At 36.1% G+C, this 17,839-nt stretch overlaps 1 protein-coding gene across 2 annotated transcripts in view; it reads left to right on the top strand.

The window, feature by feature from the left end:
* The window catches only part of SHOX (short stature homeobox), a 59,613-nt gene extending 43,460 nt beyond the window's left edge, over positions 1-16,153 (top strand). For both annotated transcript variants that reach the window (XM_044072482.1, XM_044072481.1), the window contains exon 5: positions 12,264-16,153. In XM_044072482.1, coding sequence (XP_043928417.1) covers positions 12,264-12,509 — 246 coding nt within the window. In that variant the 3' untranslated portion in view covers positions 12,510-16,153. The remainder of the gene's footprint in view (positions 1-12,263) is intronic.
* Positions 16,154-17,839: the final 1,686 nt, after the last annotated feature.

Below are 17,839 nucleotides of genomic sequence, written 5' to 3'. Positions count from 1 at the left end.
TATTCTTAGCGTTCGCTGAATAGTGTTCGATATCAGAACATTCGAAGTTTTAATACTTTGGAAAAAACAGTCCACTTCCAGAGCCAATAACTAGTCCCCGAAGATCTCAATAAACCACTGAAGGATGAAATTGTAAACTCCACACAGGACAGTCTTTTTTCAAAAACCACACTTTAATGATGAAATTTCACACAGATTGGTCAAGCGCTTTCGTCAAAATGACTTCATCAGAACAAAACTGAATTAAAATCACATCCCTTATATAAATTTGATTAATTAGTTAATAAACCAAATAAGAACCATTTAAAGCAGCAGTAAAAAATATAAGTAACAATTAGTTGTAAAACCGTGAAACACATTGTATATAAATGCAAATGGAAAAACCATGTTAAAATATGTAAAAGTATTGTAAAATTTTGAATAAATACATATTTAATTAATTCATATTTTATTAACTCTGAACCTAAGCTCAGGTTTGATACTAATGGAATCATTGATGCCTGGAAATTCACTAGTGTTGACCTTAAGTTGCCATCTAGTTTCTGCCCTTAGCAACTTGTTGGTCCAGTCCCCTCCTCTAAAGTCTTTGTTCACTATTTCTAAAATACCAAACTTGAAATTGTGGGTAGGATTGGTCCTAATATGTTTATATAAAGCATTTTTCTCATCCATTTTTGAAATACTGTAACAATGTTCGTATACTCTACGATTCAACCTCCTTTCTGTTTTTCCAATGTAAAAACATTGACAGACCATGCAAAGGGCTAGGTAAACAATACCTGTTGTAGTGCAGGGACCCGAAACCAAGGCTACCTCAGTTCCAAAGGGACCTAACTTCACCGTAGGGATCTCTAAAATATATTTACAATATTCACAAGCCCCACACTTATAGGTACCCTCCTTTCTTTTTTCTTTAGAGGTCCATTTTCCAAAATGTTTTTCAAACTGTTATTAACTGTATAAGTGACTAGGGGTTCTGTACCCAATACGGTCCAGACTTCCTTATTTCCTTTAAACATTACCCAATTGTTCTTGATGATCTTTTTCACTTCATTTGAAGTTTCTCTATAAGTAAGAACCATAGCCTGGGTGAAATCCTCCACCTCATTATGAGTTGTTGTTGTCACCCCCTCACTGGTCCCCAAAAGGGGTTTGTATCTATGGTTCCATTCTCCCATAACTTGATCCCTAATTTCTTGCAAAAAAATCAAAAGGGTAACCCCTATTGAGGAACATGTCCATAACTAATCTAGTTTCCTCTTCCACATACTCCAGGTTTGAACAAATCCTTACTACTCTAACCATTTGCCCTTTGACAATGTTTCATTTAGTATAAGGGGGATGGTTACTAGAATATTCTAAATAATCGTTAGAGAAGGTAGGTTTCCTATATACCCTAGATTGAAACTTATTGTTATGAGGGTCTTTAATCAATTTAACATCTAAAAAGTTGATCTCCCTATGGTTACCATTACCTGTAAATTTAAAATAATCACATACTTGATTAATATACTCTAAAAAAGGTTCAAATGACTTCTCATCTCTCCATAAAATAAATAAGTCATCTAAAAACCTAAAATATAAATACCAGTCATTTTTATATGCAGAATTCAGGACATACTATTTTTCCCATTGATACATCACTAAATTAGCAAAAATGGGGGCACAACTACTACCCATGGTTACCCCATTAATTTGTCTGTAAAATTCCCCCTCAAATGTAAAAAAAATGTTGTTCAAAACAGTCTCCATAAGTTCTAATAAAAAATTAATCATACTTCCACTTAAATTAGTTTTGAGGTTTTGATTGTCAGGTAATTCAAATAATTTTTTCTCTGCCAAGGAGAGATTGTGTTTCTTGTATTTATGGGTCTGTAAGGATTCAAAAAATCTCCTGGCAACAAATGTTTTCAAAAGTATTTAGAATAGGTATTAAAGGGAGTTATAACAACTTCTCTTATAAATAATAGATTTCCTAGTATTATCCTGAGTAGGTTTTTCTTTGTTTAAAAATTTTAAATTCAATTTCCATACGAAAGTCTTAAAATCAATTAAAGTTTTACTACATTCTTCCTTAGTAGAAGGGAAGAACTACATACCCTTCACAAATAACTTAAATAGATCTTTATTAAGTGGAAATTGTGCGTAATTGTAAATTTTGAAGCCTTTATACAAATACACAATACCATCATTACTTATGATGTTCTCATGGTGATCTCTGTCTATACTGTCCTTCTGGCTTAGTTGTAACTGTTTTTCCTCCTGAAAGAGGAATTCCTGTATCTCTGCTTTTCCCCTCCCTCCCCCCAGGGATCTAAAAAAAAAATCTTAAAAATCTTTTAAAAATTTTACAATACTTTTACATATTTTAACATGGTTTTTCCATTTGCATTTATATACAATGTGTTTCACGGTTTTACAACTAATTGTTACTTATATTTTTTACTGTTGCTTTAAATGGTTCTTATTTGGTTTATTAACTAATTAATCAAATTTATATAAGGGATGTGATTTTAATTCAGTTTTGTTCTGATGAAGTCATTTTGACGAAAGTGCTTGACTGAGCTGTGTGAAATTTCATCATTAAAGGGTAGTTTTTGAAAAAAGACTGTCCTGTGTGGAGTTTACAATTTCATCCTTCAGTGGTTTATTGAGATCTTCGGGGACTAGTTATTGGCTCTGGAAGTGGACTGTTTTTTCCTTGGTTTTGGTTTTCTGCTTCCCCACCTTTTGGTTTACTTGAAGTTTTAATACTTTGATGTTCTGATATAGACCCAACTAAAGAACCACAACAAGGAGTATTGTGAAAGTCCTATCGAGGAGAGTCGAACAAGCAGTTGCTAGTACCAGACAGTATCAAATGCATTTGACAAGTCTAGGAACATGGTGGACACAAGCAGACCGTCATTGCTATGCCATTTTATTATATTGGTAAAATGTAGTAGTGCAGTAGTGGTACTGTGCTGGGGCCTAAAGCCATGTTGTTTCTGAAAGCAGGTTATATTAGGTCAGGTATTGCATCAGCTGCATATGGATACATTTCTCTAATATTTTGGAGAGGGGGTGATAATTGCTATCAGTCTGTAATTATTAAACCCTGTAGATTTGCCACCTTTGTGCAGTGGTATGATGTAGGATTTTTTTCCACAGTGATGGGATGTATCTTTCTCCTAAGGACCTATTACTTAGTATGGGCACAGGGAAGGCTATAACTTCTGCAGCCATTTTTAGCTAGTCTGATGGTAGTTGGTCTACAGCTACAGAAGTAGTTTTTAGTTGAAGGAGGAACTTCCTTATGAGCGAGGTAGGTACTGGAGTAAAACTGAAGAGCTGTAGGTGGATTGGACAGAGGTAGAGTGAGGGGGGCAGATGTGTTAGTGTATAAGAGAGATGATATTGATTGTATAGAGTAGGAATTAAACTGTGTGTGGATAGATTCTGTCATATGGTCTGTTTTTGGAGAGGGACTAGTGGTCTTGCCAGGGTGGAATAGTTTATTTAGTGATGACCAAAAAAGTTTTGGGTTGTTTATATTTTTGTCTTGTAGGCTGGTATAATATGTTTGCGTATCCTGTTTGACATGGAATTGTGCAAGTTTTGTAAGATATTTAAATTTCTGGAGGGCATTTTGAGTTCTATTTTTATATCAGTTTTTTCCAGGCTTTATCCCTTTTTATCATGATTTTTTTTGTTTCCTTTTTAAGTCATGCTGCAGTGTTGGACTTTACTCTTTTATTACGTACCGGTGCTAGATTCTTTAAGGTTTGTAAGAATACATTGTTAAAGTGTTCTACAGCAGTATCTTGCAACAATGTTTGAAGTACATTCCAGTTATATTTTTTAGTGTTTCATTGAAAATATCTTTGCTGAAATTCGCTGTATTTCATATTTGATTATAGATATGTTTATGTTGGTTACTGAGTTCTAATGTATGCTGGTATGTGGTTACTTATGCTATTTGAGAGGCAGCCTACTTTTGAAAGTTTGTCTGGTTTATTTGTAAGAATCCAGTCTAATGTTGAGCGTCTCCCTGACATTTTATTGATTCTAATAGGTGTAGTTATTAATTGTCTGAAGTTGTACAAGTTTATGGATTAAGTGGGGTAGTGGAATTTATGAGTTGCCAGTCTATATGTAAGTCTCAAAGTATTATAGTTTTGTGGTTAACTTGTTCGGGATATCCGATATAGGATGCTTTCAGAAGTATCAACATTATTCCCTGGTGGTATATAAACTGCTGTTAAACATATAGTTTTCCTATTGTTGATTTTAGGAATGTTATTAGTAGTTCAGCATTGTTAAAGTTTAGTATTTCCTGTGGAAGTAAGGTAATAGTGAAGGATTTGTTATGGATGATGCTACACCACCTGCATACTTATTTTATTTGTCATGCCTGAGTTTATTGTATCCTGGGGGGGGGGTGATCTTATTATCCTTTATTTCGTTTTTTAACCAGGTTTCAGTAGCTGTGAATATATCAGGAGTGTATGTGGCAAGATCAGTTGCTGAGATGTATTAGGCGACTGGTTTATTTTGGGGTTGGAAATGATGGTTTTATGAACAGTGGGACCAGGGTTGGGGTAAATATCTGTCTAATTTGTTGAATTGATATATTAAGAGGGAGGAGTATGGCCAATTATATTTTGGTCTTGGTTTAATATTTGATCGTAAATTTGGATGCTTACTTTAAGATATTTACAGGAAAATAAATCAGATGTGGTTTGTTTGTAGAAACTGGGTGTTATGGAGAAAGACAGGCTGGGTAGATGTTGATATTCTTTGTGAGGATTGGTTGAAGTATGTATCTGAAGGAGGTATATTTGATACTTGGTGATAAAGGCTAGTAGAGTAAAGAAAAGTAATAAAATAATCTGACTTAGGGGCATCTTATTTAACTTGGGTTTTATGTTTTTTTTGTAACTCAGGATAAAAAATGTTAGGAGGGTAGTGGGTTGGTTGTAGAGATGTAATTTGATAGTTATAGGAGGCAAGGAATAAGACAATTTGTGAGAGTCTTGCGTGTTAAACTAGAGTGGCTGTTACTATTGGGAGTAATTATATTGATTGTTTTCCTACTGGAGGGAACTGATGGTATTGGTTAGAGGAATATGTGGGTGGTGCTAAGGAAATATAAATGTAGAGTAAGAGGGGGTGGGTGAGATTTGGGGTTAGAGTAGGGAAACAAAGCGGGTTGAAAACTTGTCAAGAGACAGAGAAAACAATCAGTGACTTAATGTGAATAGCCACAAATCTGCTGAGCGATAAGTAAAAGGACAACACAGTTTAAAAGGCCTCTGTGCTAGTAGCTGAATGTCTTGGTTTTGTTGCTCTAGGACACAGTTTTAGTAGGAGAGTTAGTCCAATAACACCTTGGCCTGACTAATGGTGATAACAGTAAAAAATTGCACTTGACTGTTTGAACAACTGTGTGATGTAAGAAGGTTTTTATGGACTTTGAAATGCAAAATCCAAAAGCCCACCTCAGCCCCCATAGGTCATCAAAACAATGAGAAAAAGTAAGCCAGAATGCAGTAATTCATCTCTAGAAAAATACCAACCAAAAGTGGTACACAAGAAGAGAAATAAACTTGAGGGGAGACAGTGGACTGCTAAAAACAATAACTGGAGCACAGTTAAAGGAGAAAATGCCAATGGGACTGCTGTGGTCTAAAAATGGAGCTGTTATAGTGGATAAAGTTCTTTGTTTAAAGCTGCCATAATATTTATAATTTACACAAAATATAGTCCACAGACTGGTGTTCAAACTACAGATTTCACTGTTACATACATATCTATTTGCTTGCAGGCACACTTCTATAGAAAAATAAAAACTGACTAAAGAGAGAGTTGAGTGAACTGAATCAATGCTGACTGTGCACAAATACTAGTTCAGAGCTGAAATTGGTTTAGTAAATGTCTCAGGTAAGGAGAAATAAGAAAGGAATGGGGGGAGACCAAGGGTGGCTTACATGAAGGCATGCAGTTCCACTAAAGACAGGAGGATATAAATAATGGGAGTAACAAGTCTAGAAGAAGTGACGAAAAATATAAGAGAAAACATAGTTTGAGTAGTCAGAGTAAATGTCAGCGTCTATTAGGAAAAAGAGAATAAACGTGACCAGCTGGATGTCAGTGGAGGAGGGTTTACACACTAAAAAGGCTATTGCTTACAAAGTAGGACACTGAAACACATGTCTTCAGACTAGTCACTATACAGGATAAAATATACTCAGAAGACTGGATGCCTCTAACACTTACTTAAAGCACAAGGCCAGAGGTGGTACATAGTTTGTCCTAGTTAAATGGTGGTTGGATTGAATGGACTCAGACTGCCTATTTGGATGAAACTGCTATAAGTATATTTAAGTTTCCAGTGAATCTGTTGAAAAAAAGAGGGAAAAAAGATGCATTCAGGGTTCAGTAGAAATCCAGTTAAATTACTATGGGATGAACTATATGCAATAGAACACAGCCACCAGTAAATACACTGAAATTGTAATTGGTTTCTTACTAAATATAAAAATTAAGTTCTGTAGTACAGTTACTGTGATGGGGCCACTTGGCTTACCACTTTAAACAATACATCTTCAGAAAGTAACAAACAGTACTATTTTGTTAACACCCTTACAAATTAAGGGCATTGATCTTTCAAAAATCAGCTTTTTTAGCACAAGAACAACAAAAGAACACTGAACAATTAAGGATAAGGCAGAACAATTTTCAAAAATAGTTCCAAACCTCACAAGCACTTTAAATAGAACACAAGTTTTAACAAGCAGTTACTTTAACTTACATTCCAACAAACTCCTTTTTGACTTAGTTTTCAGAGATTAGCCTGACATTGATGGGGGTTAAACTCAGAGTGGGCACTAACAAGATTATTGTTTTACTTAATGCCTGTACACCAACTTCTGATGTACACAGAAATAATCTTATTGGAATTCTAGACTTTTTAGTGCAAAGGATACTAACCCACTACAAAAGACTTGTATGTCTTAAACTATCAACACCTAGCGTTAAGCAAGCAAACTTAATCTGGATAATATAATGTAATACAGATTATTTTTTGCCAACTGGTAGGTCACATAAAGAAGAATGTAAATATCTGAAATCTTCAATAAATGAACTTCATAGATGTTTTCCAAACACTTTGGCACCGTTTATAAACCATCAGATGAGCTGTATTTTGCTATATATTCAGATCAAACTGATAACTGTTCTTTAAAAATGAGTCTGTATCTATGGAGGTAGCAGTAGGACTCTGTAACTGGAACACTGCATTCTATTCAGAACTGAGCATGTGTTAAAGGTGCTTTTGTTATGTTAAGTATATAATATCAACTATTATACCATGACCCCCCCATTAATATTCCAAAACGTGCACGCTGATTGGCCAGCGTGCACGTTGTAAATCGACTTATACTAATGGAAAAAGGTCCGGTCGCCGGACTTTTCCATTAGTATAAGTCTCTTTTAAAACACTGTCTCGCTATGTTAAAAGAGTTTAACATAGCGACACAGGTTTAAAAAAAGCAACGGAGATCTCCGTTGCTTTTTTTAAAGCTTTCTCGCTATGTTAAACTCCTTTAACATAGCAACACAGTGTGTAAAAAGCAATGGAGATCTTGCTTTCTCCGTTGCTTTTTTTTAAACCTGTCTCGCTATGTTAAATGGGTTTAACATAGCGAGACAGCTTTAAAATAAGCAACGGAGATCTCCGTTGCTTATTTTAAAGCTGTCTCACTATGTTAAACCCATTTAACATAGTGAGACAGGTTTAAAAAAAAAAAGCAATGGAGAAAGCAAGATCTCCGTTGCCTTTTACTGTTTCGCTATGTTAAATGGGTTTAACATAGCGAGACAGCTTTAAAATAAGCAACGGACATCTCCGTTGCTTATTTTAAAGCTGTCTTGCTATGTTAAACCCATTTAACATAGCGAAACTAAAGCAATGGAGATCTTTCTTTCTCTGTTGCTTTTGGCCACAGCTCTGATGTACTGCGTAGGCATGCGCAGTACATCAGAACTGCCGCGGATACCAGACAGCTGCGGAAGGGCAGCAAAGAGGCATTATACAATGCCATTATTTAAGAAAAGTAATTATTTCTTTTCTTAAATAATGTCATAGTATAATAGCAATAACCCACTTCTGGGTGTGGGTAATGCGGGATTTACCCACAGTTGTCTTTGTTTCCCTCGGGACCAAACCACGCCAACCGTGGGTAAATCCCGCATTACCCACACCCAGGTGTGGGTTATTGCTATATTTTATTTATTTTTTTTATTAATCAATTCATCTGGCACCTGCTTTAACCTACAAAGGGTTGTAAGAGAATTGAGACTATTCTGAGAAGCAGTGGATATAGGGCATGATGCTGATTCTGGATGGGACTGTGGCCCATAAAAAACCCGCAGTAGTGGTGCTGTGGTAGCGTTGTCGCCTCACAGCAAGACGTTGTCGCGTTCAATTCTCAGCTAGACCGTCTTCTGTGTGGAGGCATGCATGAATGGGCATGCCTTCGTTGAAGGTTGTGCATCAGGGCTGGTAACTCGGCATGTAAAAATCCACTACTGAACATTAGCGGACCGGAGTTCTGCTGTGGCGACCCCTAACCGGGATAAGCTGAAAGACACAACTGTGGTCCATAAAAAAGCACATGCAGATACACAAAAACACACACACACACACACACACACACACACACACACACACACACACACACACACACACACACACACACACACACACATTCAGAGTTGCACTGCATACATCTACTTGTAGTCTGGAGGGTTGCTAAGTCATCTCTCAGCATGCTTTCAAAATGTGAGAGAAAACTGTAAGATCTGCAAAAATGTAAAGCAGACAAAGTTTATATGTTAAAATTCCACACACAAAGAACACTGGGCAGGGACAAAAGTGGAGAAATAAGCATTAAGACAAAATTATGTTAATCTTTACTGTTTGCACCACTGCATCAAAACTATGTTTTTTTTTGTTTCGCTTTCCATTAAAACTACCACTAACATCAGGTTTCCATCATTCATTTATCCTTGTTTCATTATTGTAGTTGATATTGATGGCCCAGTGTAAACCTTGCTAAGAGGACTCTTCCTGCATAGGAAGCCTGTAGGGATAAGAGGGTTGTGAATTGCCGGTGCACCAGAAAGGGTGTGGGAGATTTGGTCTATTATACTGCTAGATGGTTGATGGATATTTGTGCATAGTCAAGCCGTTCTCCAACACATTTGTTACCACAAATTATTGGGGATATGCTTGGTTCAGAGAGGAGTGGTGCCTGTGTAACGATGTCTCCTCAAACCAAACTCCCCCTTCAGAGGTGAGCATTGTGCATGAATCCTTCATCTCTGCTAGGAACTTTTCCATGCCTCCTAACAAATAACTCTCATCTTCCCTCCAAAGACATGTGGGCAGTTATAGCCTATTCATCCTTCCTTCTCCCCAGTTAGCTCCTCCAGTACCAGAGTCCCTGGTCAAATCTGGTGCCGTGCTTCAGTCCTCTACATTGTGAAGTGAGTCAGCCAGGAATACGTAATATAATTCATTATTTTTGTCCATCATTCTTTCTTGCCCTTTTGCTTGCTGTTTTCTTTGAACATTTTTGTGTTTATACTAACAGTTTGAACTGTACACATATCGCTGAATAAGTATAAAATAAAAACAATTAAATAAATAATTTTCTTAGCATGAATATGACGTCTAATTATTTACCTGTTTATCATTTGACAGTCAAGTTAATTTTAGCGTCTTTATAAAATTTCAGTTGCTTAATTAACTTACCAATAAATTCCCCATTTATCAAATACATTGCAATATGATTAGAGTTTGTTATAGGACCATAATCCCAGACTGTGACCATCTACTTTTGTTTGAATGCATAGTACTGTTTGCATGGGTTTGGAGAATTTTATAATGCACAGAAAGGCATTTATGGCTGTATAGTTTGGATTTAGTTGTTTATTGTAAATCTTAAGTTACTCTTACAAGTACTGCAATACATTTTTGTTTAATTTTTGTCTTCATTTAGTTTTTCATATCCATAATACTATGTATACACTTTTTATTGAAAAGAACATAGGTTCATAGGTTCATAGGTTCATAGATAGGTATTAGGCTATCGGCCCAAGGGCCTATGCAAGCCTAGCCAACAAGGTTCCCTGGCTTACGCCACCCAAGAAAGTTATTTTTCTGTGCCACTGATGAGCAGAGACACAGAAGTGATCCCCGGGGTGTATTTCCTATTTCCCATCCACTCATCAAGATTTTTCTTGAAGAGTGCTAATGAAGAACTTTGCTTGACATAGATGGGTAGCCTGTTCCAGAGTATGGGAAGTCTCTGGGATAGGAATCTATCCCTCCAGCATGTCCTGTTTATTGTGGTGACAAGGTTTAGGTCCCTAGAGCATGTAGCTTGGAGGGATTGGGATTTCTTTAGGTGTAGCATGTCCAACAGCTCTGGGTTTGACATAGCTTTATATGTTAGGCAGAGATCACCTCTGAGTAGGCGATATGCTACGGAGTAAAGCTGGAGTTTTTTGAGGCGGTCAGTGTAGGACATATGTTTGAGTCCAGTAATCCACTTTGTGAGGTACTTCTGTGGCCTTTCCAGCTGCTGCAGATGTCTTGTGAGGTACATTCCAAAAGGGGCGTTGTACTCTATAATGGGTCTAATGAGTGATGAGTAGAGGGTAACGATGACCTCTTTTTTCCTGGGCGAGAACCCTTTTATGATGAGGTGTGCCACGTAGAAGGACTTCCTGACTACTGTGGCGATGTGACTATCAAAGGAGAGACTACTGTCCACCTGGGTCCCAAGGTCTCTTATCACGCATTCAGTGTTAAGTAGATTGCTGCCTATGTGGTAGTTCATGGGTACAGAGTTTTTACCAAAGGGGATGACACTGCACTTTTTGGCATTGAGCTTGAGGCCATGGCTCTGACACCAGGCATCTGTCTCAGAGAGGCCCTTCTGTAGGATGTTCACATCATTTGGGGACTTGACTATGGCTCCTAGTTTGCAGTCATCTGCGAACTTCATTAGCTAGAGGCCTTCTGTGTTAGCCTGTACTTCAGAGAAGTAGATACCAAACAGGAGCGGTACCAGGACGGAACCCTGTGGTACTCCACTTGTCACTGGTTTGAGGTCAGATTTGGAGTCCACATCTTTTACAGTGTGGGTTCTGTCAGTGAGCCAGTTGGCAACCCATTTTGTGACGTAGGGATTTATGCCTAGTTTATTGAGTTTAGCTATAATTCCAGAATGGGGGATGGTGTCGATAGCCTTGGCGAGGTCAAGATAGGCTGTGTGAACCACTTTACCCTCATCTACGGCTTTGGTGACTGCCTCAAAGAAGTCGATCAGGTTCAGGAGGCATGATCTGCCTTTCACAAACCCAAACTGGGTGGGATACAGAGTTTGGAGGTTATCAATGTCTTTGTTTATGAGTTCCATGATGATACATTCCATGGCTTTGCAGATCAGGCTCGTCAGGCTAATAGGTCTATAGTTACCGGGATCAGTGGTGGCTCCCCCTTTGTGGAGTGGGATAACTGTTGCTGTGTGCCATTCAGTGGGCACAAAGCCTGATGCGAGGCTATTATTGGACGTGGTGCTTAAGTGGGGAGCCAGTTCATTCTGAAGTTCGTGTAAAACGCAGCCTGGGATGTTGTCCGGTCTCATGGATGCTGTGTTTTTGGCTTTAGAGAGTGCAGCTTTCACCTGCGTAGTTGTGATTACAGGGACTCTGCATTCCTCCTGTATAGATATGGGCCCTTTAGGGGGTGAGGGGGGGTAAAGTTAGCACTGAACCTATTTGCCAGGATGTTGGCAATATCAGTTGGTTCTGTAATTTTCATGCCTTTGTGCTGTAACTCAGAGCAGATCTGGGTGTTTCCATTGAGATTCTTGACATAGCTATAGAATGCTTTGTGGTTGTCCTTGGAATTAGTGGCAATTTTATTTTCGTAGCTAGCTTTGGAGGATCTTATAAGGGATCTCAGCTTCTTACTGAGGCTGACCAGGGAGCTCCTCCACTCATGGGATTTTACTCTCTTTTGCAACAGTTTCTTCCTTCTGTTGTACAGTTTGTTTATGGCAGTGTTGAGTTTGCATGCCATTGTTTTAAATTAAAGGCCTAGTTTTGAGAGGCATGTTGTTAAAAGAGAAAAAAAATGCTTTTCTATGCATAAAATTTATGATAATTCAGTAAATTAAGCAGCTGTAATTTTTCTTTTTTTGATTTAGGTTCAAGCCCAGTTACAGCTTGAGGGAGTCGCCCACACACATCCGCACCTCCATCCACATCTGGCAGCACATGCTCCTTACTTAATGTTTCCTCCTCCGCCATTTGGACTTCCTATTGCATCACTGGCTGAGACTGCATCTGCTGCAGCAGTTGTGGCAGCAGCTGCCAAAAGTAACAGTAAAAACTCCAGTATTGCTGACCTGCGACTTAAAGCTAGGAAACACGCTGAAGCTCTTGGGCTCTGACATCTGCCAATACTGGATGGTGCAAGGAACAAGTATTATACAAGGCTATAGGTCCATGTTTACTTTGTGGTTTGATGTTTACATGGATATTTCATGGCTTCTTATGCCAAAAGTGGAGTTTCACAAAGTATATGGAAGGAGGTTTTGTGTCCATAAATAGTAATGGCACTATTCAGAGCAAAGCTTATACGTCAGATGAGCCTAATATGACATGCATATCTTCACTGCAATTCCGCTGCTATAAAGAAATATGGCTAATGCAAGTCTTCAGAGTTGCAAGACATGAAAAATAAAAGATATTTTTGACTGCGCTATTCAAACACTAACTAGATTGTGGTGTTGGAAACCTGAATGCTAAACCAGCTATGATAAGGTGTCTCTGTTTGCCACCTTCTTACCCCAGTTGTGATACCTTTTGCATGTGTCTGTCTGAAAAGATATTAATGACTATAAAACTGTCTGGGGCTGGACTCCAATAAAAAATAACATTTCTTTGTTTACTGCCATGTAAATTTTCCATTATTGTTGAACATATAAGGAACTGCACTTAGTTTAACTGTGGAATTTTAGATCTGAAGTATGGGACTAGATTTTATCTCCCAATAAAGCAATAAAAAACATCCATAAGCTGATCTAGAAATTGATTTCCGGGTTTCAGAATACAAAGTCACTGGTAGTTAAAATATGCTGAAGGAGGCATCACAACACTCTTTGTTCAGCATGACAGACTAATAAGTCTTGTTTAAGAAATTTAGTCAAAAATGAAAAGAAATTCATATAAAAAAAATCATGCTATCAAAGATAAATTTATTTTATTAGAAATAACCTTATTTTGAGATGATGTGGGAACCACTAAAGTTTTTGTTGTTATTGTAAGGATCTGAATGTGGAGGCAAACACTATTTAGGCACTTCTTGGAGTTTCTAACACCGTATCTTCTGTATGAAGAGATTCCACACCATGCTTTCTGTTTATAATATTGGTTAAGCAGTAGGATTCTAGACCTAGTAAAGAGATGAAGTATTACACACAAATGCTTTATACATAACTAATTATCCATTCATACTTTTGAAATATTACAGTTATATTTATGTTTTTTTATTTTCACACTAAGTTTAATAAAAGGTATTCATACTCTTCCCATATGACACTAAACATAATGGCCACAGAAATAAATATATGGATATGGAGCTCAAATTTCTTGTTGGAAGGAATACATGCATTTTTCTGTAGCTTCCCACTAAAATCCATGTTATTTTTATGCAGAGCAGGTAAATGTTTCTGTTTTTGGTTTAGAAATACATATACAACAGTGTTAATTTCCATAACTTTCATATTAGTAGACTTACTGTATGTGAGCTTAAACTATTTAAATTACTTATAAGCACTACTTAAGAGGCAAAGAAATCTAGTATTAATTATGTCCCCTTTCTGCAGTCATTATTTCTGAACACAATTATGATGATAAAGAAAAAGCAATTGCACCAGAAAATACTATATCATATCTAAATATTCTCTTGTCAGGACATATAGCTCAGCAATTTTGTTAATGAGTAAAATGGAAGATTTTTGGGTTGGGTTACAAATTTACTTCACAATAAGGTAATGACAGAAATCTTGCTTTGTTGAAAATCATCATCATCATCATCATCATGATTTGTTGAAAATACAAGTCAAAAGTCAGTCCTGGAAGGAACAAACATTCTAAAGCAAGTACACAGAGTTGAAAAAACTGTTTACAATAAGTCCTATGAAATGTCATGACTAATGTTTGAGATTAAAGTAATCTCCCTGGCAACATTTTAGTATTGTCATAAAGAAATATGACTTGATAATCTGCGAAGCATACTTGTGAGTCAGATTGTATTGAAAACACCCAAGTCCCATATTCTTGGAAGCTGCATTTGCATTATTAGCCAGTTAAGTGCAATAAAATACATATGGCCCATTGTTATAGAACCAGTTTTCGTACTGGTAGCCTAGAATCCTTCCTTAACTGTATTTGTTGTTTTGTCTTAAGTCTGGCCTTGTATTTATTCCCTGTGTTATGCTAGCACTTGTTCTTTGAATTGTTATGGACTTGCTTACTCGCAAGGAATATCTGCGTAATTCACTAACACCTTTTACATGTACCATGGCTGAAGTGGGGAGTCGATAATTTTTGACCCATGTAATAAAAAAAAAAATAAGTAACAGTGTTGATGTCTTGTACCACAAACAAGAGCAGGTCAGTTATTTGGTTGCCGCTCTTTAATGGTGCAACAAAGTATGAGAATCTGGAGACTTCAAGCCAGAAAAAAAGAATTTGCAAAGCTTAACATAAGATGGCTACACTAAATGTTTTCTTTAGATAGCCTTTAAGAAGTGCTCCAGTTGTGTCATCTGCCTGCAATGGCACATAAACATTAATAACAGGACTCTTACTCAGATCAATTATCATTATGAATGGTCATGTTAGTTACTTAAAGCCTAAAATTGTGTGCCATCAGTTTTACTGAAATGCAGTTAAGTGCAATATGTAAGTATTATTAACTTTCAATGGTTTATCTGTAGCTTCTTACATGATTAGTATATGGCTCTACAAATATTGCAGGTGTCTTTTTAACACATTTAGGTCATATTAAAGTACTGATCTTACCAAACTTACATTTTTTTTTCTGCAGATGAATGCATTAAAGATAAAATCAAGGCTGCCATGAATTTTAAATCACAGGCCATAGAGAAGGTCAGGTCACCAATGAAAAATGCATTTCTATCCCTTATTTGGAGCTATATTATGAGTTCTAGAGGTAGATTATGTCAACATTTCCTAACATATAGACCAAATGACTGCTAATTAACGTTCCCTTGTGATGATGTTGGCCTGGGGGCATTTCTCTATTTGTATATTACCAAAGTATATGTTGGGTAATAGTAAATCTGTTCTGTTGTGTTGAGCAAAAGAGCAGATGCTGGAATTTCTCTACCTCTTTTCTTAGTTATTTTGCTTTCATTATATAATTGTCATGGCATATTTAACATCAAAGACAGATATATAAATAATGCCCAAATTTTGTTTGCAGTGATGCCAATGCACATGTTATTTATTCATTTTGTTGAAAATTTATAAATATTGAATATCTTAATTTTGATGTGTACACTGTACATTGTACATTGCTTTGCATTTATTTTTATATTGTTAAATTGTTGCTTTAGCAGACCAGTAGACCATCATTGCATTATTTCATGATCTGTAAATATAACAGGATATTACATAAATGCGTGTGTGTGTGTGTGTGTGTGTGTGTGTGTGTGTGTGTGTGTGTGTGTGTGTGTGTGTGTGCATGGATGTTGATGTGTGGGGGAGGCATGACAGAGAAAAAGAGAGAAAATATGTAGGTAAGAACTCATGCGTCTATAAATACAGAACATTTTCAGGGATTGACAAAATTAGTAATCTTCAACAAAATGCATCACTTTTGCGATCTGCCATATAACTGGTTGTGTAATATAATTTGTATTTGTGTGATGTATACACCAGCATGCTCATCCAGTTTCCACTGGACATGTTCATTTCAAGTCTTAACAGTACAAGTTTGTTGAGTAAAATAATTTGGCCCTAAATTCTGTACAAGTGAACAACAATAAATTATACTTATAGCTGAGTTCGATGATTGTTTTTATCTCACTATAACTACATGATTATTCCATTGACTCAATTTGGTTTTACATAATAAATGTTTGCAGCATTAGATCTTCTTATCTGTTTCACACTCTTTCTTTTAAACATTCCACTTTATTTGAACAATAACAAGTATCCCATTTCTAGAACATTATTAACTAACAGTGTTTAAGCAACCATAATTAGCTTCAGTTTTAACAGATGAGTCATAATGTATTATAGTGCATTATTATGCGCCATTACCATGTGAGATTAATTGTTTTACCTAAAAAGAAAGAGGAAACATGAAATAAAAAAAAAAACAAAAAAAACACAATCCCTTCCCTTACACTGGATAGGAGTTACATGACCACTGAGTCCAGGGTAACAATTTATGCCTATATCTCAATAACTTAGTAAGCCCCCAGGACTCTTTTTCTAGCAATATCTAGTAATAACAGATGCAACTCTTATATTTTGAGGGGAACCATCATCCTCCTTCCTCCAGATTGCTTTTTTTTGGCTAACAACAAAATTGCACTTAATAAACTCTTTTATGCTTAGTCCACTAAACAAGTGGAGAACACTTAGAAAATATATCAAAGACAACAAGAACCATCTGTACATCCACAATTCACTTAGCATATTTTGTAAATGTCATCCAAATTCACTTAGTAAAAGTCCGTTGTAAAATGTATTAATCTATGCACTTATATATCCTTCCTCAAACTTTCGACAAATATTTGGCATTCCTGTCTCCATGATACTGTATATATTTACACATATATATATATATATATATATATATATATATATATATACATATATATATATATATATATATATATATATATATATATATATATATATATTATATTTTTTATAAATGGTTGTGAAGCCATTCCCAGACAAATATATATTTCTTTCTTTTAGTTGACAGCATGGGGTCCTACCTGTAGTTGATATAAGGATCTCTAAAATCTATGACTAATTGGCTATCATACCTCTCAACTGTACAGATTTCTGCAGAATTTCCAGATTTTTGTCTCATATTTTGGTCCATTTTTCATAAAATTGTAGTTTTCTGACAAATTAGTGGCAAATTATTAAAGACTGGTTAGAAAATAATGACAGACATTTGAATTTTAGACTTCATACCCTTTAGAAAACTCATGGTAATGCAAAACCTTCTATTCTATCAACTTTGTAAGATTTTAAAAGTAATATTTAAAAATGGTCTCTATTTTTGGGCCTTTGTCCAACTTTAATGTATAGTTTTGTCCAGATTTCTTGCTCTAAGAGATTGAGAGGTATGTTGGCTATTACTCTTAAGGTTAGATAAAGTTCAATTACCTGTATGTACATTTAAGGCTTTATTATTCTAAATGAATGTTTTGCCAAAATTAAAGCATTGAGGGAGAACAAAACCTCTCTATATCTGATTGTTAATTTTCATCAATAAATTAGTTCAAAACTTAAATATTAAACGGAATTGTTGCCCCCAGTCAAACTATTTTTGACCTGATGTAAGAAAATAATTTCAGGGTTGTTAAGCAATTGATGCAATTTCTGTCGCATCAGGACCCACTGGAGAAAATGATAATATATAAGCTCCTTCTTCAAATAGCTTGCAATAGAAGCTAATCAATTCATTTATTGGTTTACTACTAAATTTTCTAATGTCAGGTAT

Source organism: Protopterus annectens, chromosome 5.part0, assembly GCF_019279795.1.
Source record: "Protopterus annectens isolate FY-2018-M chromosome 5.part0, PAN1.0, whole genome shotgun sequence".
In the NCBI taxonomy this organism is placed as follows: Eukaryota; Metazoa; Chordata; order Ceratodontiformes; family Protopteridae; genus Protopterus; species Protopterus annectens.
The sequence above is the reverse complement of the archived record's forward strand: the minus strand, read 5'-3'. Positions and strand labels throughout refer to the sequence as shown.